Source organism: Canis lupus, chromosome 11, assembly GCF_011100685.1.
Source record: "Canis lupus familiaris isolate Mischka breed German Shepherd chromosome 11, alternate assembly UU_Cfam_GSD_1.0, whole genome shotgun sequence".
NCBI lineage: Eukaryota > Metazoa > Chordata > Mammalia > Carnivora > Canidae > Canis > Canis lupus.
The window spans coordinates 2,780,775-2,805,975 of record NC_049232.1 but is presented as its reverse complement, the minus strand read 5'-3'; the positions used below and the strand labels follow the sequence as shown (position 1 = coordinate 2,805,975).

The 25,201-nt window shown below is 42.0% G+C and overlaps 1 protein-coding gene across 1 annotated transcript in view; it reads left to right on the top strand.

Annotated features, from left to right (window-relative positions):
* Nucleotides 1–23,155, top strand: part of ZNF879 (zinc finger protein 879) — a 38,406-nt gene extending 15,251 nt beyond the window's left edge. The window contains 2 exon segments of the mRNA XM_038551797.1: nucleotides 18,779–19,618; nucleotides 19,621–23,155. Of these exon segments, the coding sequence (XP_038407725.1) occupies nucleotides 18,779–19,618; nucleotides 19,621–19,703 (923 nt within the window). The 3' untranslated portion in view covers nucleotides 19,704–23,155.
* Nucleotides 23,156–25,201: the final 2,046 nt, after the last annotated feature.

Below are 25,201 nucleotides of genomic sequence, written 5' to 3'. Positions count from 1 at the left end.
ACAATTTATTAAGACTGTTGTTACCATATTTGGGTTCAGTTGGGCAATTCTTACGTGGTGTCTGTAATGCATATGCAGTCAGATGGCAGCTGCAGCTCACCTGAGCTTGGTGTCCAGGGTGGCAGGCACCCAGTGATTGCTGCTGAGAGCGCAGTTGGGCTTCACACAGAAAGGTGGCTGGTTTCTGAGGCAGTTTCCCAAGAGCCAACATTCTAAGTGACCTATGTAGAAGTTGCAGATCTTAAAACTCAGCTTTGGAAGTCAAATGACATTGATTTTGTATCCTCTTGGTGAAAAATTACTTATAGATGTGGTCCAGATTCAAGGGGAGGAGATGACACAGGGTGTGAATACTGGGGTTGTGGTTCAGTGTGGGAACCATATTTGGAGACTAATTACCACACGAACATAAAATTCAGGATGGTAATTGCCTTTGTCTATGAGGTAAGGAAATGACTTGGGGAGGAGCATGGGGTACCTTAGCTTGCCTGATGCCTGAAAGCCTGCATTCTCAGGAAGAGGTTGCCCGGGCCAGCCAGAATGAGGATCAGTAGGAAGACCAGTGTGTATATCAGTAAAAATGATTAAATAGAGGGTTTTTGCTTATTTGTTTTTCCCCCCAACTCTATACTGGGTCATTTGAGGGAGGATACAACAGAACTTTACTACTTGATCACCTGAGGTCAAGTGAATATCATTTAAGAGGTTGTACCCAAGGACTATTCCAAGGTCATAATATTCTCTCTTTTTTAAAAAAAAAAAATATTATTTATTTTAGAGTGAGGAGGGGGAAGGAACCGAGAGAGAGAGGGAGACAGAATCTCAAGCTGACTCCCTACTCATTGCAGAGCCTGACTCAAGGCTCAGTCCCATGACCCTGAGATCATGACCAGAGCCAAAACCAAGTGTCAGATGCTCAACCAATTGTGCTTCTCAAAGACCTCCCAAGATCATAAAGTCCATTGTTGAATTTAAACTTGTCTTCTTAACAAAACTATCAACACCTCCCTCTCCTGTCTATACTTTGCCTTCTCATTCATCTCCCTAGATCACCAGAGGAAGAGAGATTGGCTCCTATCCCATGTCAGGAAACACACACAAAACTAAAAAATGTGCATAAGAGGACGCTTGGGTGGTTCAGCAGTTGAGCGTCTGTCCTTGGCCCAGGGCATGATCCTGGAGTTCCAGGATCAAGTTCCACATCCCGCTCTCTTCAGGGAGCCTGCTTCTCCCTCTGCTTGTGTCTCTGCTTCTCTCTCTGTGTGTCTCATGAATAAATAAATAAAAAATTTTAGGGATCCCTGGGTGGCGCAGCGGTTTGGCGTCTGCCTTTGGCCCAGGGCGCGATCCTGGAGACCCGGGATCGAATCCCACATCGGGCTCCCGGTGCATGGAGCCTGCTTCTCCCTCTGCCTGTGTCTCTGCCTCTCTCTCTCTCTCTCTCTCTGTGACTATCATGAATAAATAAATAAAATCTTTAAAAAAAAATTTAAAAAATATACATAAGAGAACTAGGCAAATGAAGACTTATTATTGAGTTGTGAACATATTCTATTTGCCTGGTTTCTCTTATTAAAGAGATTTGTTCAGAATCTAGGCAGTCTAGACATAGACTAGGCATAAGAGAATGTCAGTTTTTATGGTTTGTATTTAATAGGCCATTTTCAAAGTAACCTGAAAAAGAATAGGTTTCACCTTTTAGAATATGATTGATTTGCCTGATACATTGAATTTATAATATTCATAGTTAATTAAATGACTTAAAATGTCCACTTTTTCAGGTGGGTTGGGCCCTTCTCTTGTTGGCTGTTGCATTACCAAACATAAAGAGGTCTGTGAAATGAATAGATCTTTTTTTTTTCCTAGACTGTCCCTCCATTGGCTTTGTCCAATGTTTTCCCCATGGTTAGATTTACGCTGTGCTTTTTTAGTCAGAAAATCACCAAAGCAATACTGTATTCTCAGTTCCTTGTATTATTGCATTGGGAGCCTTGTGATGTTGGTGATTTTAGCTTTGTCTTTGTTAAAGTGGTGCCTGCCTGGTCTCCCACTCTTTTCAGTCATTAGTACCATGAGCAGATCCTGTGAGCGTATGCATGTATATCTGTGTTAGACAAACTCAACTCTGCCACTTGCAGCATCTATTAATGACACTTGCTTTATTATTATTACAATGGTTTCCTGATGGAGATCTCATAATTCATCATTTCTTATACTCTTATTAATTAGCTTTCCACTTTGGGGAAGTATTCCAGTTTTTATGACTGGAAGCATGGCTTCTTATTCAACAGACTGTAATCTGCTAATATCGTTACGTATGTTGATGCCAAAACTGTCCCAGAGTTGGCCTCAAGAGCCCCTGCAAACTCATTTCTGGTGCCCTTTCTGTCACAAGCTTGAGACTGAATCTAAGATCTTTAAGTCACCCAGACCTACTTCTGTATATATAGAAAAATATTATTTCTTGATGTGATGCCGTGGGGGTTGGAGGAGGAATTGTGGGGTCAAAACCATTTGCGGGGATTTTTCTCTTTTTCTTGCGGGATCTTCTGTCTCCTCTTGCTACTTTCCCCCTTAACACATGGTTTCCACATCCTATCCTTCCATTAACAGTATTTTCCCCATACAGCATTACCTTCCCATGGATATCTCTTCACTTCCTGCATGTATTTAAAAAAAAAAAAAAACTGTGGTAAAATATATATACAACATATGATTTATCATTATAACCATTTTTAAGTGTACAACTTAGTGGCATTGAGGATATTCACAATGTTTTGTAATTATCACCCCAATCTATTTTCAGAACTTTTTGTCTCAAATAGAAGCTCTGTACCCATAAGCAGTAACACCGCCATTTCCCCTGCTGCCAGCCCCTGGTCACCTGTTATTCTACTTGCTGCCTCTATGAATTTGCCTACTTTAGATTCCTGACATGGGTGGGATCATATAATATTTGTCCTTTTGTGTCTGGCTTATTTCACTTAGCATAATGTTTTCAGGGTTCATCCATATTATAGCAGATGTCAGGATTTCCTTCCTTTTTAAGGCTAATATTCCTTTGTAAGTATCCACCACATTTTATTTATCTATTCATGTGTTGATGGATAGTTGGGTCATTTGCACATTTTGGCAATTGTGAACAGTGCTGCCAGGAACATTTGCATACAAGTGTTTGTGTAGATATTTCTCTTGGGTAAATATGTAAGAGTGGGATTGCAGAGTCATATGAAGAGTGGATATTTAACTTTGTAAGACACTGCCAAACTCTTTGCCATCGTGGCTGCACCATTTTACATTCCAATCAGCAATGTACAAAGGTTCCATTTCCAATCTGGTTAGTTCTACATCTCTGCCAAACACTTGGTATTTTCTGGCTTTTTTTTCCATAATAGTCATGATTTGCATTGCCCAATGACTAGTGATGTTGAACCTGTCATTTATGTTTTTTGTCCATTTTGCATCTTTTTTGAGAAATGTGTGTTTAGATCCTTTGCCCATGTTTAGAATGGGCTGTTCTGTTAACAAGTTATAGGAGTTGTTTATATATTCTACATGTGCTTTGAAGCACTTATATTCCATTCTCTTCAACATCTGTACAGTTTTGTATATTTTCACACATGGAATGTACTTTCTCTTCCTGGTGGTGGTTTTATATCCATTTTAGGAACACTACTGCCTCTTTCCTCATCCTTTATTGTATTTTTTTAAAGTATATGATGGGAGTTTTAGATTTATACCACCATCATTACCCCACCTCAAGAAACATTTTTGTTATCTTCTCAAACAACCACACATCATTTCTACCCCATTTTTATTTCTCTCTAAGTGCCTACTGTGTGCCATACCCAAGAACTTCATTTTGCTTAAGGCAGAAGAAACCCTTGTCATGCCCATGGCAAGAGGTCTAAAAGCTGCTCTGTCATCAGTGGCTGTTTGTGATCTCTGTTAAGTAGAAAGACATGGGAAAGGAGTGCCTGGCTGGTTCAGTTGGAAGAACACGTGACTCGATCTTAGGGTCATGAGTTTGAGCTCCACATCGGGCATGGAGCCTATTTTTAAAAAGATACGGGCAAAAGAAATTGAAGCAAATTATATACAATTTAAAAGCGGCAAGTTTTCATGACTCACTCCATAAATTTATGTGACAGAAAGACCGGGATAGAATTACCCCTCCAGCCCCTATATTCCAACACCATCCTTTCCATGCATCTCTTTGCTTATGTCAGTTGGGTTATTTTTCCTAAACAAACGTTTGTAATCACACTTGAATGTTATAACACACTTTAAACTTCTAAGAGAGTTCATATAGGACAAGAAAATGTAAATAGCTTATGGCATGTTTCTATGAGAACATTCACTTTCACAGTAGGATTCTGGGTGGGATTTTACACAGTATACCTGGTGTCCCCAAATCTAGCCAGTCCATCAGCCTCCATTCCACATTTGTGCAGGGACATGTCATTTAGATCATCCACTGCTGGAGAGATTAAGGTTGAAGTGGTGTTGTAATGCAATATTAAACACTGTATACTTCACTTTAGACTTTATAATCTTGAACAGTAAGAACAATTCCTATTTCCCCCCCTTTTTTTTTTTTACAATATTTTTGTCTTTATTTCCTCACTGTAAAGAGAAAGGAGGAAGGACAGGAAGAAGGAAGGGAGAGTGGGAGAGAGGGAAGAAAACTTGTCCATCTCCAGTTATACCACACTGGCCACATAGAGTCTGCTGCATCAGGACAGCATGTTTCTTACTTCTTTAAGGATGCTCTACATAATGTAGACCTTTCTTCTCAAATACATGGCCATTTTAAAATTGTATTTTTAAAAATATTTTATTTATGTATTTGAGAGTGGGGGGAGGGAGTATCTCAAGCAGACTGTGTGCTGAGCACAGAGCCTGACACAGGGCTTGATGTCAACCTTGAGATCATGACCTGAGCCAAAGTCAAGAGTCCAGCACTGAACCAACTGAGCCATCCACGTGCCCCATGTGGCCATTTTTTTTTTTAAGAATAAAGTACATTAGAAACAAAGTGGACAAATAATCACTTTATAATTTGGATTCTGTAAGCTTGAAGATAAATTTGAAGAATCCTCTCCAAGGAAAAGACAAAGAATTAAGATGTGAGATTATCAGAGATATGAAAGCCAGACATCAATAATACCAGTTTAAAGTGTTATTGAGGAGGGATCCCTGGGTGGCGCAGCGTTTTGGCGCCTGCCTTTGGCCCAGGGCGCGATCCTGGAGATGTGGGATCGAATCCCACGTCAGGCTCCCGGTGCATGGAGCCTGCTTCTCCCTCTGCCTGTGTCTCTGCCTCTCTCTCTCTCACTGTGTGCCTATCATGAATAAATAAAAATTAAAAAAAAAAAATAAAGTGTTATTGAGGAGAGCAGAAAAACCCCCAGAACTGAGCCTTACCTTTTGTGTGTGTGTCCAAGGCAAAAGCAGTGGAAGAGCCAGTTGCTAGATACAGCAGGAAAAATAGAAATACTTAAAGATACGTGAAACCAGCAGGGGTAGAGGGTACTTAATATAAAAGTCAAAATAAAGAAATAAAGGTTACCTGCAAGGGAATGGATTATAAAGAATTTTTTTAAGATTTTATTAGAGAAGCAGCACAAGCATGGGGAGGAGCAGAGGGAGAGGGAGAAGCAGACTCCCCACTGAACAGGGAGCCTGAGGGGCTTGATCCCAGGACCCTGAGACCATGACCTGGATTGAAGGTAAACGCTTAACCCACTGAGCTACCCAGATGCCCCGATGGAGTATTTTTAAAAATATAATTGCCAGGACTATTTAAAATATACTTCAATATACAATGTTGAAAAACATTGTATTCAAAATGTTAACATCCTTATCTTTTCCATATTTTGAGTTTTGAGCTCTTCCAACCACTTATACCTGCTCTTTCCAAACTGCTGTCAGAATTTAGGGCCAAGGCCTTCTTAAGTAGGCCTGGTCTCTCTGCTGCTTCCTTTGCCCCTTTGGTTTAGTCTCAGCACGGCGGTCACAGCGATCATTTAGAAATGGACATCTGAAGATGTCTCTGTTGTGAGGTGGACAGGGGAGACTCCGGGGCACTGAGGCTTCCACCCAGCCTGTCCCTGGGATATCGCTGGAGGTTCTTGGTCTTGTCACAAGAAGAAATTCCAGGAGAGGTCGCACAGTTGAGTGTTGTAAGTGGGAAAGTTTATTCAAGTGAGAGCATGCTGTCCAGATGTGAGAGCAAGCAAGCTCAAGGGGGAAGCTGGGTTTGGGTCTCTATATCTTTTATTGACAGTTCTTAGCTAGGAAGTAGGATATTTATTACTTGGGGAGGGGACTTCTTGGGAGCAGGATTTCTCACCTTTTCTCCCTTAACCTGATCAGGGTCTCTAGCCTCTTCTGTCGTGGGCTTGTCTAGTTTGATCTGGCTTCTTGTGGCTGTGTTTTGGGAATGCTGTCAGGACAGGTTTCTAACTTCCCCCTTAACTGACCCAGACTCCCTGTTTGCGGACCTCCTGGCATCCTGTTAAAACCAACTGCCTACTCTTAACATCTCCACTGCTTAGAGCATTCTCTTTCAGAGTAAGACCCAGTGACAATGACCAATAAGAAAGAGCCTGCACATTCTGGTCCTTTCGCCTCTGATCTCATTCATTCTCTCTGCCCTCTTTCTGCTTCAGCAACAGTATTAATATTTCTTTAACAGGCCTGATGTGCTCCCACCTCAGGGCTTTCAGTGGACCAGAAAGCCGCCTCACAGATACTTAACTGGGCTCACACTTCATCATTTTGCAGGTCTTTCTTCAATGTCCCCTCAGTCAAACATTTCTCAACTCCTTTATATAACATTTGCAGTACCACTGCCCCCAACCAGGGGTACTGTTCCTCCTCCCTTATTAGCGCTCAGAACTACCTAAAAACATACCATTTATTATTCTTGTTTATCATCTTTCTTCTCTCTCCTCCAGAGAAATTTAAGCAATGCAGAGAAAAACGAATGCAGAGGTTTTGAGAGTTTTGTTCAACTGGTATACTTCTAGTATCTAGAACAATGCCAGAAGCAAGATAGGTGTTAAATATTTATTTTGGTTTTGAATGAGTGAATAATGGGATCTTATACAGCTTATCACAGCAGTGATAATGAATGAACTTTGCATATATCAAGATCGGTGAATCTAAAAGTTGTTAAAGATAACAGGCTCACAAAGAGATCTCTCAGGCTAAATTCCCCCCTCACCAAACAAGACGTAAAGTTTCAGCTCTTTTGGAAACCAGCCAATCAGGAACCACATGATCATCCTTAGTTAGATAACCTAACTGATAAACCTTTGCCATCTTCCGCAGGGAAACTAACCTTGCAATAACCAATCCACTTTTTGCCTAGTATAACTTCCTAGTGCTTGTTCCCTTCTGCCTATGAAAGGCTTTCATGTAGTACTCTTGGAGATCCTTCCTACCTGCTAGACAGGATGCTACCCAGCTGGTGAATCACTGAATAAAGCCAGTAAGATCTTTAAAATACACTCAGTTGATTTTTTTTTTCCAAACAGTGATCATGTTGAGCATATGTCACAGGAGAACATACAGCAGTTCCATTTATATTAAGACTAAAAACCTTGCAACAATAAACATTATTGTGGGACACAGTGCCATCAAGCTAAGCAAGGGAAATGCTTGGGACCATTTAGACACATGACAGGGGAGCATTGTGGATGGGGCTTCAGAAAATCTGGGCCAAATCTCTGTTCAAGCCAAGTGTTGGGTATATAGGTATTGGTTTCATTCTTAAACTGTACCTATGCATATACATCATCTTCTGGATATGGTACGCATTAAAATAAAAATCATAACTAGCTGGTTGGCGCACAGATCCTGCTAAAGGCGTCTAAATTCAGGTTTTGTTTTTTCCAATCACCTTGCCTGTCTAGCACCAGCGCCCGGGGGGACACAGGCAGCGGGCCCGGGGCTGGGGGACCACCCTCCTCCCTCGTCCGGCGCGCGTCCCGGCGTTGCAGCAGACCCGGGAGGGCGGCGGGCTGGTCCCGCGAGCACGCGGCGCGGGGTAACCAACCGGGCCCCCCCCGGGGGTCCCCAGTCGCCTCCTGGGAAGCGTAGTCCTCGCGCGGCGGAAGCATGCCGGGAGTGGTAGTCCCGGGGGCTGAGCGGCTGCGGCACGGCTCCGGCCTTTCTGCGGCGGTGGCGCGGGCTCGCCGCTGAGCTGGGGCGGCCGGCCTGGGGCGGAGACCTCCCGGGGGCCCTCCCGGTGGCGGCGGTGCTGCTGGCGCCGGCCGCGGGCAGGGAGGGGAGTGCGGAGCCGGCCGGGCCCTTCGCGGGCACGGGAAGACGCGGCGCGGCCGGGGGTCGGAGGCCGGTCCCCGCGGGCCCGGCGGCGGTGCGGTGCGGGGCGGGGCGGGGCGGGGCGGGCGTCGCAGGTGCCCGGGATCCGCGCGGGGTGGGAGCGCGCTGCCAGGTGAGCTGGGGCGTGCCCGGATGCTGCGGGCGGGGGCCCCTGCGGCCTGTCTTCCGGGAGACTTGGTCGCGAAGTAAAAACAATAGCTCGTGCGCCCAGCGCTCGGGTGCCGTGGCTGGCAGTGCTAGCGCCCTGCGTGAATGATCTCATTTCATCCGTCGGTATTTATGCCCTGCCCCCATTTTATAGGTGGGGAAACTAGGGCGCAGTGGCCAGGTGGTTGGCCACATTTAGCTAGGGCCCTGGACTGGAACAAGGATTCCCTTCCTGCCCGTTACCATTTTTGATTCTTTGGCAGGTCGCTCTGACTCCCTAAGTTCTCGGTCTTCCTAGCATCTATCACATGGGGCAGCAGTACTTTATTTAGAGCCCTCGCCAGGTTCAGAAACAATACCTGTGAAGCAGCCCAGCTTCTGGTGTGGAGGAGGTGTGCACCAGGGAGTGCCTGTGCTTACTCCTGCAGCAGCCTGCCTCAGCTGGCGGAGGCGACCCAGCCCAGGGGACACCCCACACTCAGGTAGCTGACCCCTCAGGCCAGGTGCTGCTCCCTGAAGACCCCCAGGCAAACCCAGGCAGCCAGTGGTGGCAGCTGTGGCGGGGTCCTTCTCTGACACTTGTCTGGCTGCTGCAGGCACCCTCTTACCTTACCCTCCCAGCTGGGGTTTGTGTGTGAGGACGGCCGTTTCCAGCTGCGGTTGTGATCAGGGGTGACACCTGTGGAACGTGTGTATAGGAGGTGTGCATCTGTGCCAGAGGGAGCGTTGGCTTTAACCACATTACTGTGGGTGAGGTAAGGTAGCACCAGATGCAGGGGTGGGGGGAGGAAGGTTTGCGGAGTTGTGTTATATTCGGGACCAGGCGGGGCCACTCAGGGAAAAGTGCCTGGGTGGGTCATGAGGTAGAGAGACAAGGTAAATGTGGGTAAGTGCCTTTATGGCGTTTCTTTGGGAAGAAAGGGGCTAGGTGGGGCAGGCAGGTTTAGAATTGGCTGACTGTTCAAAAGTGGCAGCCGGGGAAATTGGGTTTTACAGTGTGTACAGTTTAAGGCTTCCTAAGGGCTCCTGGTATCTATGAGTCGCAGTTTGCCGAGAGTCACAGCTAACAGGCTTGAGGTGACAGTGAAGTATCACCTTATCTCAGTTAGATATCATTAATACAGGGAGATGGAGATTGGCGAATTGCCTTAGAGCTTCACTGGCTGGGTAAGCACGCATTTTACTTGGTCTGTGTCATTAATGTGCTTGAGGCTTCACCAGGACCTGGTGGACATGATGGGTGGTTGTAACTTCCTCTCTCCAAGCCATCCTTGACACCAGAGTTGCTCATGACCCCTTTTCCTCTCCAGACCTACCTTGTCAGCCGTCTGCACTCCCTTGATAGGAAAACTGAGAAGGAAAGAATGGCCGTGGATCTGCTGCCCACTGAGGTGACAGTAAGTGAAGTCTGTCTCTTTCATAAATTGCTTTCTGGGTTTAGAGATGGTGGATGTGTTTCCATTCCTTGGGTACTTTGCTCTCCCAATGAAAACCGTGGGGGAATCCAGAGCTCTGTGAGTTTTCCCCAGGATGGCAGCTGTGGATCTAGAGTTCATTTGTGTCTGGACTGGAAAGTCTCTGTCTTTAGCCTGGGGATGCCCGGATGGCTGATTTTTGACCCCTGGGCATGATAAAGCAGTTAATGTGCTGTTTAAGATCCCAGTGCCCCTGACTGCCCCCAGGATAATCTTCTTCACTGAGGGTTGGCAGCTGGCCTACATGGTTTGACAAGCCTTATTTGAAACACAAAAGGCTCCTGCTGAGAGTTTCCCTTTCAAGCCCTCCCAAATAAAAATTCCTCCTTAGCTTCCGGATGCGGCCTAGTCTGTGTGTGCAAATAAGAGGAGATTGCACTTGGAACATCTTGGTCTTCCAGGGTTTTGGTGCACTCTCTTTATCTCGTTGCATTGTATCTGTTGACCTCTGTGAGTGTGCCTGGTGAGGTCTGGTGGGTCCTGTCAACTGTTTCAACTGGGAGTGTCTAACAATGACAGCATAGGGAAGGGGAAGTTCCCATATATTGCAGGTACTTGAAATCAAATGTTAGCTCTAAGGAGACTATAAAGAACTAAGAATGTGTATTATAGTTCTCAGAGCAACCACTACAAATGCAAAGACGTAGAGCTGAAAACTCAATACACAAATTAAAATGGATTCAAAAAATTTCAAAACAAACACACACATCCTGTTAAACAATGTAAGCATATCAGAAGGGGACAAAGTAATAAGCAAAAGATTGCTTTTCTGTTCCTCCACAAACATGAAAGAATAATGAGGGTGGATGGCTTGTGTATTCTTCCAAACGTATCCGTATAGTTAGATAAATAATTTTCAACAAATATGGACTGTTTTGCAGCTTGCTATATTTCATATGAATTAGCAGTGTGTCAAGGTCAAATTCCAACATCAGCCATACAGATCTACCTCATTCTATCTAGTGGTTATATATGTAAAATATTTCATGGGATAAATGTCCTATAATTTGCTTATCTGTTACCCTGCTGATAGATCTATAGGATGTCTTCAGTTTTTCACTGTTGTATTAGTTTCCTATTGCTGCTGTAACAAATTGCCGTAAATGCAGTGGCTTAACACCACATGAATTTCTTCTGCAATTCTGGAGGTCCAAAGTCTAAAATCTTAGACTTAGGTTCTTAGTGGGGCTGGTTCTTTCTGGAAACTCTGAGGGGGAAATCTGTTTCCAGGCCTTCTTTGTGCCTTCAGGGGGTGGCCTGTGTTCCTTGGCTTGTAGCCCTTCCAGGCATCTTCCAAGTGCATGTCTTCAATCTGTTTCTATCCTCACATCACCACCTTGTCCTCTTCTGACTATGACTCTTGGGTCCTAACAGGGATCACTGTGATTATACTGGATCCACCTGGATAATAATCCAGGCCCTTACCATCTCCTAATCCTTAAGGGGCACACAGGAGGCTCAGTCAGTTAAGTGCCCGACTCTTGTCTCAGCTCAGGTCTTAATCTCAGGGTTGTGAGTTCAAGCCCCACGATGGGCTCCAAACTGGGTGTGGAACCTACTTGAAAAAGATCTTCAAGGGAAGCCTGGGTGGCTCAGTGGTTTAGTGCCGCCTTCAGCCCAGGGCCTGATGCTGGAGACCTGGGATCAAGTCCCACATCGGGCTCTCTGCATGGAGCCTGCTTCTCCCTCTGCCTGTGTCTCTGCCTCTCTCTCTCTCTCTCTCTCTCTCTCTCTCTCTGTGTCTCATGAATAAATAAATAAAATCTTTAAAAAAAAGATCTTCAAAGTTCTTTTATTTATTTTTTATTTTTTTTTTATTAAAAACAATTTTTTTTTTTAAATCAAGAAACAGAGAACACAACCATGGGTGGGGTGGAGGCTCAGAGGGAGAGGGAGAATCTTAAGGAGACTCCCTGCCCAGTGCACAGCCCTGACTCAGGGCTCGACCCCAGAACCCTGAGATCATGACCTAAGCTGACATCAAGAGTTGGACATTTAGTCCTTTTAGTCATGTATTTGTAAAACATCCACAGGTTCACTACTCAGCTGTTGGCTTATAAGTAAAGTTCTGCTGAATATCCTTGAGCAAATATCCCTACCCAGTTGTATGAGGATTTCTCGTAGTAGAATCCTAAAAGTAGAATCACAAGGTCAAAATGTTATCGTTTTTCATGCATTCCATCTCTTTCATCCTTTCGTATAAGATTTGGCATCTGGCCAACTTCTGCTTTCTCATATTTTGTAGCTCATTGGGGTTCTCCTGCAAGAATTTACTTTTCTCACAGTTCCGTTCGGCACCTGTATAGTCTTGCAGGTCCTTTGGGTCTTTTAACTTCCATAAAGAGTGGAAACCCATGTTACAGTATAGCTTAGAGATGTCTCTGCCTGAATTCAGTTCCAATCTCCACCAATTTCTAACAGGATTACCTTGGGAGGTAATGTAACCTTTCTGAGATGTTTCTTCATCTGTCAAATGATTTAACGATAGTTATCTTCTTTTTTTTTTTAAGGTTTTATTTATTCATTTATGATACACATAGAGAGAGAGAGAGGCAGAGACACAGGCAGAGGGAGAAGCAGGCTCCATGCCGGGAGCCGGATGTGGGACTTGATCTCAGAACTCCAGGATCGGGCTCTGGGCCAAAGGCAGGCGCCAAACCGCTGAGCCACCCAGGGATCCCCTATAATTATCTTCTTAATAGGATTTCTATGGAACTCAGTGAAGATACTCTGTGCAAAGTTCCTGTCAGTTCCTAATGTGCAAGTATCCAACAAACATGAGCTAATACTACTTTTATCATTTGCTTTATTTACATCTGAGAAATTCCTTTGTGTTTCTGTTCTGCTAGTGGCATTGCCATAATTTTCTAAGTGTATTCTTAAGTGTCAGCATTGTTCTAAGGGTATTCTGATTTTTTCCCCGCCCTTTAATTTAGATTTTGAGTGAGAGGTAGGTGCTCAGGTACTTCGATAGGTTCCAGACTGGGATCGAAATTCTCTGTTAAAAAAAAAAAAAACAAAAAGAAAGAAAGAAATTCTCTGCTGGCAGGGACTTTGCCTTTCCCGACCTCCCCTCCCAACATGTGGCATGTGACACTGCTCACAGGGGGTTCCCAGTAGATATTTGTGTACTAGCTGATGGGGTGGTCCCCAGAATAACACAAGTAGTCAATATGAAATACTTCGACTTTCCCCATACCTACCTACCTAGCGGTGGAGAAGTTGGTCCTGGGTGAGCAGGAGTGGATTTACCGTTGCAGGAGTCTGTCACATTCAGGGATGTGGCCGTGCTCTTCAGCCATGATGAGTGGCTGCACCTGGACTCTGCACAGAGAACGTTGTACCGGGAGGTGATGCTGGAGAACTATGGCACCCTGGTCTCACTGGGTAAGGAGGCTTGTCTTTAATGAAGGATCTGCTGTGGGAGCTGCCTCTTCGGGGTTCAGAGTCCCCACTTTCCCTCCTGCCATGCCCCTGGGCAAGGACAATTATCTGTGGACTTGACATTGGGCATTTATGACAGGATGCCCTTCACGCTCTGCTTTTCTCCTTCCTCTGCTTTCCTTCCACCCTGCCTCCTGACCAGCATCCTCCTCCAATCACTGGGTCTCAGTTTAGAGTCTGAGGAACGAACAGACCTGTCGAGGTAGAGCCCTGTATCAGTTCCGAACTGAGACCTCCCCACTCCAATCCATCTCGAGCGCCCAGGCCCCCTGAGAAGCACCCATGCTCTCAGCTCCCCAGGCTCCCTTCTCCGCACCATGGGTTCTGGTGCCTGAGCTCTGGAGTTGCCCTTTGTACCACCCGCTCAATCCCTATTCCCTTCTTCACGAGCAGGGATTCCATTCTCAACGCCAAAGGTGATCTACCAGTTGCAGCAAGGAGAAGATCCCTGCACCGTGGACAGGGAAGTCCCTCAAGATGCCTGTGTAGGTGAGTGAGTGGCTGGGGAATGGGCGGGGGGCGGAGGGCAGTGCTTACCCATGAGCAGGTCATGAGGAAGCAGCACTGGGAGAAGTTCCCTGGAAATTCTGAGCCAGGGCCTCCTGACAGGAGGCTCTGTGGTTGGAATGGTTTTCTTGGCATCCAGAAGGCCCTCGTGTGGACTCTCTTCTCTTCCCTAACACTTCCACATTTTCTACCTCTTTTCCTTTGCTGCGGCCTCTCTCACCCTCTTCTGCCATCTTGGCCTCTTGGCCTTCACAGTTTTCTTTCCATCCGCATTTATACATGTTCATGCCCAACAGATTTTAAATACTTTACACCTTCTGCCTTGTTTTGAATCTTCTAAATTTCTTTCACCAGCCTCCTATTTCAGAGTGTTGTCAATGCACCCATGTCTCTGATTTCCTAACTCAACATTTCCCTTGTATCTCCTTGGAGTGGGCCATCTTGTCCCACTGTCAGAGTCAACCAGCTCTCCTTGACCACTGTTGCCTTTCTAGCCCAGGGCCTGGCACACTTTCCCTGCAATAGGCCAGCTGGTAAATAGCTTGGCATTGGGGGCCAGGGGTCTCTACTGCAATCCTTTAACTCCACGTTTGTAAAGCAAATGCAGCCAGAGACCATGGCATGTGGACAGGTGTAGCTGCCTTCCAGGAACAGAGCTGGGGTTGGCCCTGAGACCTGTCATGTGCATACCTCTCTTCTAGCCTTGGCAAATCTCATTGGTCTTTAAACTAAAACTTCCAGTTATGGGAGTTGGAGGATCACTTAAAGATGGTCAAATTTAGATTCCTCTCTTTATATCAGAAGGAACAGTGCCTTGGAGGTTGTAAAACCCTTCACTAATAGAGCCAGATAGCTGAAGAGCAGTGATAGAAATCCAGAGCACCAGGTATTTTCTGTTCCCAGTGGGACATGGATTTGCAATATTTTGCTTCTGTCTTTGTGCTTTGGCCTTTAATCTATGATTCTTGCCTTTATTGGCATTTTCCCCCCTCATTCTCTTCACAGATAATTTTCACCTTTATTAAAATACATTTTTCTCCAGATAAAGAGTTTAGTGAGTTGTGCAGCATAGCACTTAAGATCATGGCTTGAATTTAGACATTCCTAATCTCACGTTAGCCCTGCCACTGCTTACACATGCTCTGAGCTCTGGGAAGATTACCTACCCTCTCTGAGCCTGTTCTCCTGTTCCCACCCTCTGTGCCATCAGCAGAGAGATCTTTTTGAAACTCAGGTGTTAATCTCTACCTTAAGAGACTTTGTTGTTTCTCCATTATCCACAGAGGCAAGAACTATTCTTACTGTGACATTAAACCTACTTCAGAGCCTGTCTCCATGTTCCTCTGTGGGAATCAAGGGCCACTTGCATGTCAGCGACGTGTTCTGGCCAAACCTGCAGACTCATTAATTTGTGTGTCATTCCTTCTTGGATTACCACCTCCGTCTTATCCCCTGGAAACCCTCTCACCCTTCAGGATCCATCTGCCCACCTGATCTGTAGGTTCTCCTTATTTCTCCTCCTTCCCAGGCACTATTCATTTCTCAATCACTTGAGTTCACATGGCACATTCTGCATGCATTGAATACATCCATGACAGCATCTGTCAGAGTTAATTATAGTTCCTTTGTTATTGTTTATTTTCCTAATTGGATCATGTATATTTAAGGAAGAGACAAGGTCTTTCTTTGCCTTCTGTGCCTCTGGCATCAAATATCCTGCATTTAGCTAATAGTTTTTGAATCTAATTGAGCTGCCTTTATGATGAACTCAGTGCTGATGAAGCTCAAAATTAAGAACTCAGTACAGCCAGACCACGGCAGTTACATCACTGCTCTGCTTCTGCTCTGTCCTTGCTCTGGTCCAACCTGTCTCCTTTCCCAGATCTGACCGCCTCGTCTTATTATTACCTGCCTGAGAACGTACAACACCTGTATTATTCTGAGTTCCTCTGCCCACTATTTAGGAATTCTGTGCCCAGCCTCATACTGTTTAATCAAAATTTTAACAAATTCCAACCTGGATTTCCTTCTTTAGTCAGTTAGCCTCCCCTAAATAGGTTTACTTCCCCACTGCCAGATGACTTTGCTCAGGCCTTCTTTCTGATATGCAGAGTCCTCTTTTCTTGTTCTACTGAAATCCATCCCCTCTTTATTATCCAATTTCCTTTATAAGACCACTCCCTGAATTATATACACCTGAGGCTTCTCGTGTCAAAGAGGCTTCTCTCTAGTCACTTGTTTGTTTCATGTTATTATTGATTATTAACTATTTGTTCAATAAATGCCTGGTTGGGTTTTAGGAGTCCAACATGTGAGGAGAGAATGTCTTTTCATTTTTGAGGTCACCTGCCCTTCATAATTTTTCCAACTTACTCTGCTTGTTCACACATTATTTTTTTATGTAAGTCATTCTAATTGTGAACTTGTCATGTGCATAGTAAGGGATTAACAAATAACCATGAGATGTGTCCACTGTTCTCCTTGAAGAAATACTTGAATTATTTTCAGGCTTCAATACAAAAAATATTAAGTGATAGAATATGTAAGTAAAACATGTTGTGGAATTCTAAGAAAGAGATGGCTAATTTAGGCTTTACTAGTTAAATTTCTTTAGAAAAACAATGTTAGAGTAGCCTGATAAGTTTCTGGATGGGCAAAGGATGTCCTATTGTGGCAAAGGATGAAAAGAGAGAGGGTATCCTGGTTGATACTTTAAAATCGAAACTGCTAGGTTTCCCATTAACATCATGAAGAAAAATCTGTATTTTTATACATATTTATAGCCTGTATATCTTTTTCTCTTACTATTTGATTTTAATAAAATATATTTCATTACTGAAACTGGATGGATTTTATTGACATAAATCACCTAGTTATACTTTGTTTTATTGTTTAAGTACATATAATTAGCTCCTTAGAAAGACTTAGTTTTAATCTATTTTCAATCATGGATTGATTAAAGAGAGCCACATTTTAACCCACAGTTCCTTAGAATCAGCTCAAGCTAAATCCTTTGACTTAACATCAGATCTGAGCTTGGGGTTTGGGTATATTTCAGAATTTTGGGGCATATTGACTCTGCATTTCTTGTAGACTTTCATTAGCCTAAAAAGATTCCTACAAAGGAGGTTAATCTTCTGGTTGCAGTTTATTAGGAGAGAGAAATATATCTATTTCTCCTTGTGATCAAATAGGAAGAGGAAAAGTGGTGGCAGGGTGGTATGAAAAAACTGTTATTCTTCCAATCACTAGGGATAGATTGTTGAATGTGGCTGATTTATTCTGTATTTTCCTCTTTTTTATAGTCAGCATCCTGAATTTAAATCAGATATCCTCAACGCAGCCATGCTTCAGGGCTGCTGTAAGTTTTAAAGGCTGAACATCCTCTTTTTACAGACTATGATATGAAATCATATTCACATACAGATTTATAAAACTGAAGGAAAACATAGCAGAGATTTTAAAAATGTGTATAGAGTTTTATATTTTTTTAAAATTTTGTTTATTCATGAGAGACACACAGAGAGAGGCAGAGACACAGGCAGAGGGAGAAGCAGACTCCACACAAGGAGTCCGATGTGGGACTCGATCCTGGGTCTCCAGGATCATGCCATGGGCTGAAGGTGGCGCTAAACTGCTGAGCTACCTGGGCTGCCTAATATGTATAGAGTTTTAGCGAGAGCTTGGGGAGAAAACATAATAAAAGCCACATATGAATAGAGAGGAGAAAACGGGTGCCTGGCTGGCTCAGTTGGTTGAGCATGCAAATCTAGATCTTGGGGTTGTGAGTTAGAGTCCCTTGTTGAGTGTAGAGATTACTAAAAAAGAGAAAATAAGTAAACTTTTATTTTTTTAAAGATTTTATTTATTTATTTGAAAGCAAACATATACATGAGCAGGATGGAAGGGCAGAGGGAGAAGCAGACTCCCTGCTGAGCAGGGAGCTGGATGCAGGGCTTGATCCCAGGACCCTGAGATCATGACCTAAGCTGACGGCAGATGCTCAACTGACTGAGCCTCCCAGGTGCCCCATAAGTGAAACTTTTTTTCTTTTTTTTTTAAGGAGAAAATAAAGACAAAATACCTGCTTCATTGCTCAGTATACAGAGTAGGAAATGATAAACTGAAATATCCCACAGTATCCAACTGGAGCTTATGAGCTGACATTTTTCTGAGCCTCATATCTTCTGCTTAGCCAGTTCTCCCTGCATTGACTTCTTGCAAATTGCAATGTCTTCATTTGTTTCCAGTGTTCATTCATCCACTGTATTCTCCCACACCACCACTCCTTCTCCTCTTCACCTCTCTTTCCATCGTGTCCTATTTTTTCCCTAGATGCAAGTCCATATTTGGGATCAAAAGAGGTATTGCAGCTCTTTTATATGTACTATTGCCAGTGTTATTGTTCTACTGATGCGTTTGTCTCTCCCAGTAGAGGTACCATCGTTAATGCTCCTGACTCATTCCAGGTTTCAAGACTCAGCCTGAAATGGAATCCTTGCCTTCCACACAGGACATTTCTAGAGAAGAGACATTTCAGGGAATAATAAAGAAAAGGTCCGTTAAGTTTGGTCACGGGGACACCAATTTTGGACAAACTATGGAATTTGAGAGTGAGACAGAACAGGAGCAACAGAAGAAACCTCTTAGGCAAATGGTGGCCTCCCACAAAAATCCTGGGATTGGAGATGTAAAGCAGATAAGTCTTGAGTTGGGGAAAGGCTTCCTTATAGACACAATTCTTGTTACACAACAGACTGTTCCTGTAGGAAGGATACCCAATATATATTACACATTTGGGAAAGATTTTAAACAGAATTTTGACCTAATGAGACGCTTCCAGATTTATCCAGGAGAAAAACCTTATATTTGTAATGAATGTGGGAAAAGCTTCAACCAGAGTCTTCATCTGATTGAACACCAGAGAATTCATACTGGTGAGAAACCCTACAGGTGTAGTGAATGTGAGAAAACCTTTAGCCACAGATCATCCCTTCTTGCCCATCAGAGAATTCATACCGGAGAGAAACCTTACAAATGTAATGAATGTGAGAAAGCATTCAGCAGCAGTTCAACCCTGATCAAGCATCTCAGAGTGCACACTGGAGAGAAACCCTATCAGTGCAAGGAATGTGGGAAAGCCTTTAGCCAGTGTTCAACCCTCACTGTACATCAGAGAATTCATACTGGCGAGAAACTCTATAAATGTACTGAATGTGAGAAGGCCTTCAACTGTAGAGCAAAACTTCAAAGACACCAAAGAATCCATACAGGGGAGAAACCCTATAAATGCAGTGAATGTGGGAAAGGTTACAGCCAATTTGCCTCCCTGGCTGAACACCAGAGGCTTCATACTGGGGAGCAGCTGTGTAAATGCTTGGAATGTGGAAGAACCTTCACACGCATCTCAACCCTTACTGAACACCAGCGAATTCACATGGACCAGAAACCCTATCAGTGTACCGAGTGTGGGAAAACCTTCAACCAGTATTCTTCCTTCAATGAACATCGTAAAATTCACACCGGGGAAAAGCTTTATAGCTGTGAAGAATGTGGTAAAGCCTTTGGTTGCAAATCCAATCTTTACAGGCACCAGAGAATTCACACCGGAGAGAAGCCCTACCAGTGTAATCAGTGTGGGAAGGCCTTCAGCCAGTATTCATTCCTCACTGAGCACGAGAGAATCCATACTGGGGAGAAACTCTACAAGTGTCTGGAGTGCGGGAAGGCCTACAGTTACAGATCAAATCTGTGCAGACACAAAAAAGTTCACAATAAGGAAAAACTCTATAAATGGAAGGAATATGGGAAGCCTTTTATCTATAGTTCCTCTCTTACTCAGTATCAGAGATTTCTTAGAGGAGATAAGGCCAGTGAAGTTTAATTCTTTTCTCAAATAATTTAAGATTCCTCATTAGAGAATAATAAATAGGGCACAGACTGCATTAGATTAAGTCTTTTTTTTACTTATGGAGAAAATGTTAGTTACCACTAAGTAATGGTGAAATTGATCAGTAGGATTATGAAAAGCACTGATTTCTCAAATTTTATAAGAACTTTTAAATGCTAATAAGGTTTTTAAATATATAGAAAAATTTTAAGTCATGGAAAAAACATAAAAGGCCTAACTTAAAAATATGAAAATAATGGAATATGTTTGGTATCTCTCATTGGAGTTTATTCCCTAAGAGTAAGCTTTGATATGAATTTTCTTTTAAAAGGAGCCATTGAATTAATAATGTAAGCATGAGGTCATATTTGCTAAAATGGCAGGCAAGCAGAGGACACACTCTTTTCCATAAAGAGAAGTTCAAGGTAGAAATGGATTCTCTAAATTCAGGTTTTCATGTGGAAATAATCAAGCTCATTTTTTATGAACTGCCTCACCCGCAGGTTGTATATATAAATATATGTATGTACACCTAGGGCATGCATACATACACACACATAGCTTTGGAATATATATTTTTTCCAAAAACCTTTGATGATTAAAAAAATGTGGCTTAATTTAGAATTTAGTTTTGAAAATTGAAGTTTTGCCCAAATGGAATCTCTTTTCCTTATATTATTTCTTACTTTGATATGATTTAACATTACTGAATAGTCTTAGGATAGCATTATAGAAGGTGCAGTGAAGTGAAGCAAGGGGAGGAGACTGTCACACAAATACTCTCTTATCTGCTGCAGATGGTGCATTTGCAGAATCTAACTATACAGTGGTAGCTCTTAGAACCAGGAGAAATTTTTTTTAAAGATTTTATTACTTATTCATGAGATACAGAGAGAGAGAGAGAGGCAGAGACACAGGCAGAGGGAGAAGCAGACTCCACACAAGGAGTCCGATGTGGGACTCGATCCCAGGACTCCTGGGATCACGCCCTGAGCCAAAGGCAGACACTCAACTGCTGAGCCACCCAGGAGTCCCATGAACCAGGAGAAATTTTAGTTTATTTGTAGCCTTTCACTTTACTAATGAAACTGAGCTTGTTGGGCAGAGTCAAGGCTAGAGTCTAAGTTTTCAGCCTTGGTTTTCTGCGATAATTATAGATATTAATTTTAATAATTGGATACCAACCTCAAGTCTCAAGAATACTATTCAGTATTTATTTTGTAAACTGATTAAGGCACAATTGTGGTAATTTTATCAGTTTCATTTCTGTATTTGACAGGTTCCTCCTAACTGCAGTCCTTTTTTTTTTTTTTTTTTTTTTTTTTGAGATTTTATTTATTCATGAGAAACAGAGAGGCAAAGACACAGGTAGAGGGAGAAGCCCCACAAGCCGGCTTCTTGTGGGGAACTCGATGAGGGACTTGATCCCCTGACTAGGACGTGCCCTGAACCCAAGGCAGATGCTCAACCACTGAGCCATCCGGAAGTCCCAACTGCAGTCTTTTTAATTGACTTACAGTCCTATTCTCTCTTTTTCCTCTGTGTCCATTATACCTGCTTTTATAATAACTGTACATAAATTCTCAAATTTAGCTGAGGGCTAAATGGTGAAATTGCTTTTGGAGTTTTCACATACAAGATTGCCTTTTTATTTTTGTTATTTATCTCTTAGGAATTATTTTGTATAAAGAAATATGTGAATATTTTATAATTAAGCATTCTAGTCATCAGTTAAAATTGGTTTTCCAAAGATTTTCCATATTTTTAACATACACTGCATTTTTCCCTGGGCCTACTTCCACAGTTTTATATCTCACTTTAACTCTCACAGTATCTCACTATCATTTTAAAAAGTGTTCTAATAAAAAAGTAGCTAGAACCTTCTGTCTGAGAAAGGTTTTAGAATTAAATGCAGGCTTTTAGCATAGCATATTTCTTGACCTGCCTTAGCTCATTAGAAAATAACTTTATATATTTAGGTATATTTATAAGGCAGGAGTTTTTAAAAAGACTCAGTGTTTAACATTGTACAGAGCCATTTGTAAGATATTCTAGAGAAAAACATGTTTGGTTATCCAATAGCAATGAGCATGCTTTGTGCCCAGATTATGGTTTCCAAATGCTATTCCCCAGTAAGGGGGAACCCAGGCTCATTGAAGAAATAGCTGATTCCATATTTGGAGCAGGGTAAGTATAAGATGTGTCTAAGGTATCTTTTTATGAAACAAAACAAAAAGCACTTAAAGACTAAGCACTCAAAGGACAATGTCAGAAGGACATGGGAGCCAACTTGAAGGCACTCTCACTGGTCAAATTTAAGAGAACTTAAACAAACAAAAAAAAAAGTCACTGTAATTGGTTATAACATGCTAAGTAAAAATGTGCCCATAATGGAAAAATAGTGGGAAAAAAAAGGAAATCTCTCTCTGTAAATTAATTTGAAGAATGCCATCTTTTAACTGTATGTGGAATGACAGATTTAGAAAAATCACCATTTTATAAACCTTCATGTAATTAAATCAGACAAATTCAATGGATGATAAACCTATTAGGTGAAAAAAAATTTAAGGAGCATGGTGTCAAAGGTCACAGATATGAATTGCAAAAAAAAGATATGCCTTTATAATGGAGAGATCTGGCTGTCAAACTGAGTTTCACTACTGGTGGGACAACCTGACATTATGTGGCTCCTGATGAGGTGCGATATGAGGTACACATGATCACCTGCGATGTATTCTTGCCAAGAGTATTTAATGAAAATCTAATTAAACCTCTTAACCAAATTTATGATCCTATTGACAAGAAAGATGAAATAGAGGAACAAGTCGAATTACATGATGAGGAAATAGACAAACCTGGAGTTTGAGACTTTGTACAAGATAACTGGCCTGGACATCTCAAAAAGCCATTGTAGTAGAACAAAAAGAATTCTAGATTAAGGTACTCAAGAATCATAAGCAAGGTGTGATCCTTAGTTGATTTCTGATTCAGAAAAGTTAGAACAACTATAAAGACATTTGGGGGGATATTTGGAGAAATAGGAGGATGGAATGGATTTTAGATAATGTCATGTTTAATTTTCCTAGAAGTGATAATGGTATTGAGGTATATAGGGTGATGTCTTTATTCTTAGGAGATGCATGTAAAAGTTTTCAAGTTTGAAAAGTCATGATATCTGCAGCACATCTTAAGATGAGTATGTAAAAAATTGGTCAGCTGTTGTGAAAAATCAGTCATCTTTGTAGAGGATATAGAGATGTTCATTGGTCATCTTTTACATTTTTCCGTGTTTTTAATTTTAATAAAAAATTGAGACAAAAAGTGAATGATGAATATGAAACTTCTAGTCAGAATTTTTCCTTTGAACTCATGTAAATTTCCTGTTTGAGAGTTTATTCTCTGGGGATGTAATCATTGGACATAAAATAACTTTTGGTTAGTTTTTCTTCCACTTTATTTTTCAATGTGGGGCTTGAACTCATAACCCTGAGATCAAGACCTGAACTGAGATCAAGAGTTGGATGCTGAACCAACTGAGCCACCCAAGCATCTGTTCTTGTGCCAGTTTAAATGTAGTATGCACCTGCCACCTTGTCTTTCCCACCAAAAATAAATAAAAACCCTGGAAAGAATGCATGGAGAAGCCATCTGAGTACCCTGAATAGTATGGTAGAAGGCAGATTTAAGAAGGAAACCAGAATTTGAAGTTAAGACCACTCTGACACTCTCAGGCATTCTTGTGGTAAGGAAGTGGTGGTTAAGCAGGCATCTAAACCTTTGAGGAAGGGAATGCTTTTCCCTGTCCAGAGGCACTATTTTCCTGCTACCTGGACCTAAAGGTAAATTTATCCATGAGGTGCAAGCAGAAAGAATCTAAAGCCTTGAATTTTTAACTGGAAGACCAGAAAAAGGAAGTAACCTCTGGGAACTGGAATGTGTCAGGTGGTAAGAGAAAAAGAAACTCCTAGAGTTGTGTATGCAAGCCTATACTCCACCCTTATCTGGACCCAGAGTCTCATAATACTCAAAATGTCCAGGATATAATGCAGAATTGCACAAAATATAAAAATCAGAAAAATTTAAATATTCCTAGGAAAAGGACAGCAGATATTTTCCCAAGATAACATACATGTTGGGATTATAAAGTAAGCATTACAATAGTATTTCAAAAAGTATGACCATTCTTGAATGGAAACTTCAAAATTCTCAGCAGGAAAATAAATAATGTTTTAAAAAGGGAACCAAGTGGGTATTTTAGAACTAAAAAATAAAATAACAAAATTTACCGAAAAAATACCATTGGAAGAACTCAGTAGCAGAATAGATGTGACAGAGAAAAGAGTGAACTTGTAGATTCACATGTATTATCCAAACTGAACAAGAAAGAAAAAAAATACACAATCCTACCAACTGATGGAGGGGGAGAGAATACAAAATTATCCACTTATGATAAAAACTTAGAAAACTAAAAAAAAAAAACAAAAACAAAAACTTAGAAAACTAGAAATAGAGGAGGAATCATCCTAATAAAGGCTTCTACCAAAACCCCACAACTAACATCATACTTAATGGTAACCAACTGAATGACGTTAAGATCAGGAGTAAGTCCACGTGTCCTATTCAACTTTGTACTGGAAGTCCTTGCAATCAGGCAGGAAAAGGAATGAAAGGCACTTGTTTTAGAAAGGAAGGAATAAAATGATCTTCATTCAGATAACTAGATTGTCCACTTAGAAACCCCAGGGAATCAACAAAGATGCTCTTTGAACATTAAGAGTTAAACTAGGAGTTTATTTAACAAGGTCACAAGATACTAGGTTAACATACAAAAATTAATTTCTGTATCTATGCAGTAGCAACATTTAGAAAATAAATTTCAACAAGCGACTCCATTTGCAATAACTCCAAAAGGAAAAAAAAATTTGGCAAATGCGTGGCAATTCTGTGTTGAAAACTATGAAATGTTGGTGAGTAACATTAAGTCCTAAATAGACATGCTATGTTTACAGATCAGAATATGTCATTTAGTTGTCAATTCTCATCAGTTTATAGATTTAACACAACTCCTGTAAAAATTTCAGTAGAAGTTTCCATAGGCACAGCCAAGCTTCTTTAAAATTTATGTGGAAAGGCAAAGGAATTAGAGTCACCAAAACAATTTCAAAAAGTAAAGTCAAAGGATGGAAAATAATTGACTTCAACTCTTATTACACCCTGATGAACTGACAGCACATTCTCAGTCATACCATTGAAATACTCTAAACCAATGAAAACTGCCTCCTAATCTGTTTATGTTTCTGGTGAGTGATTGTCATTATTCTACCAAGAAGTTCCCATGTTGGGTCCCTTAGGAGTTAGTGACATAAGGCCAGAAGGCATCTAACTT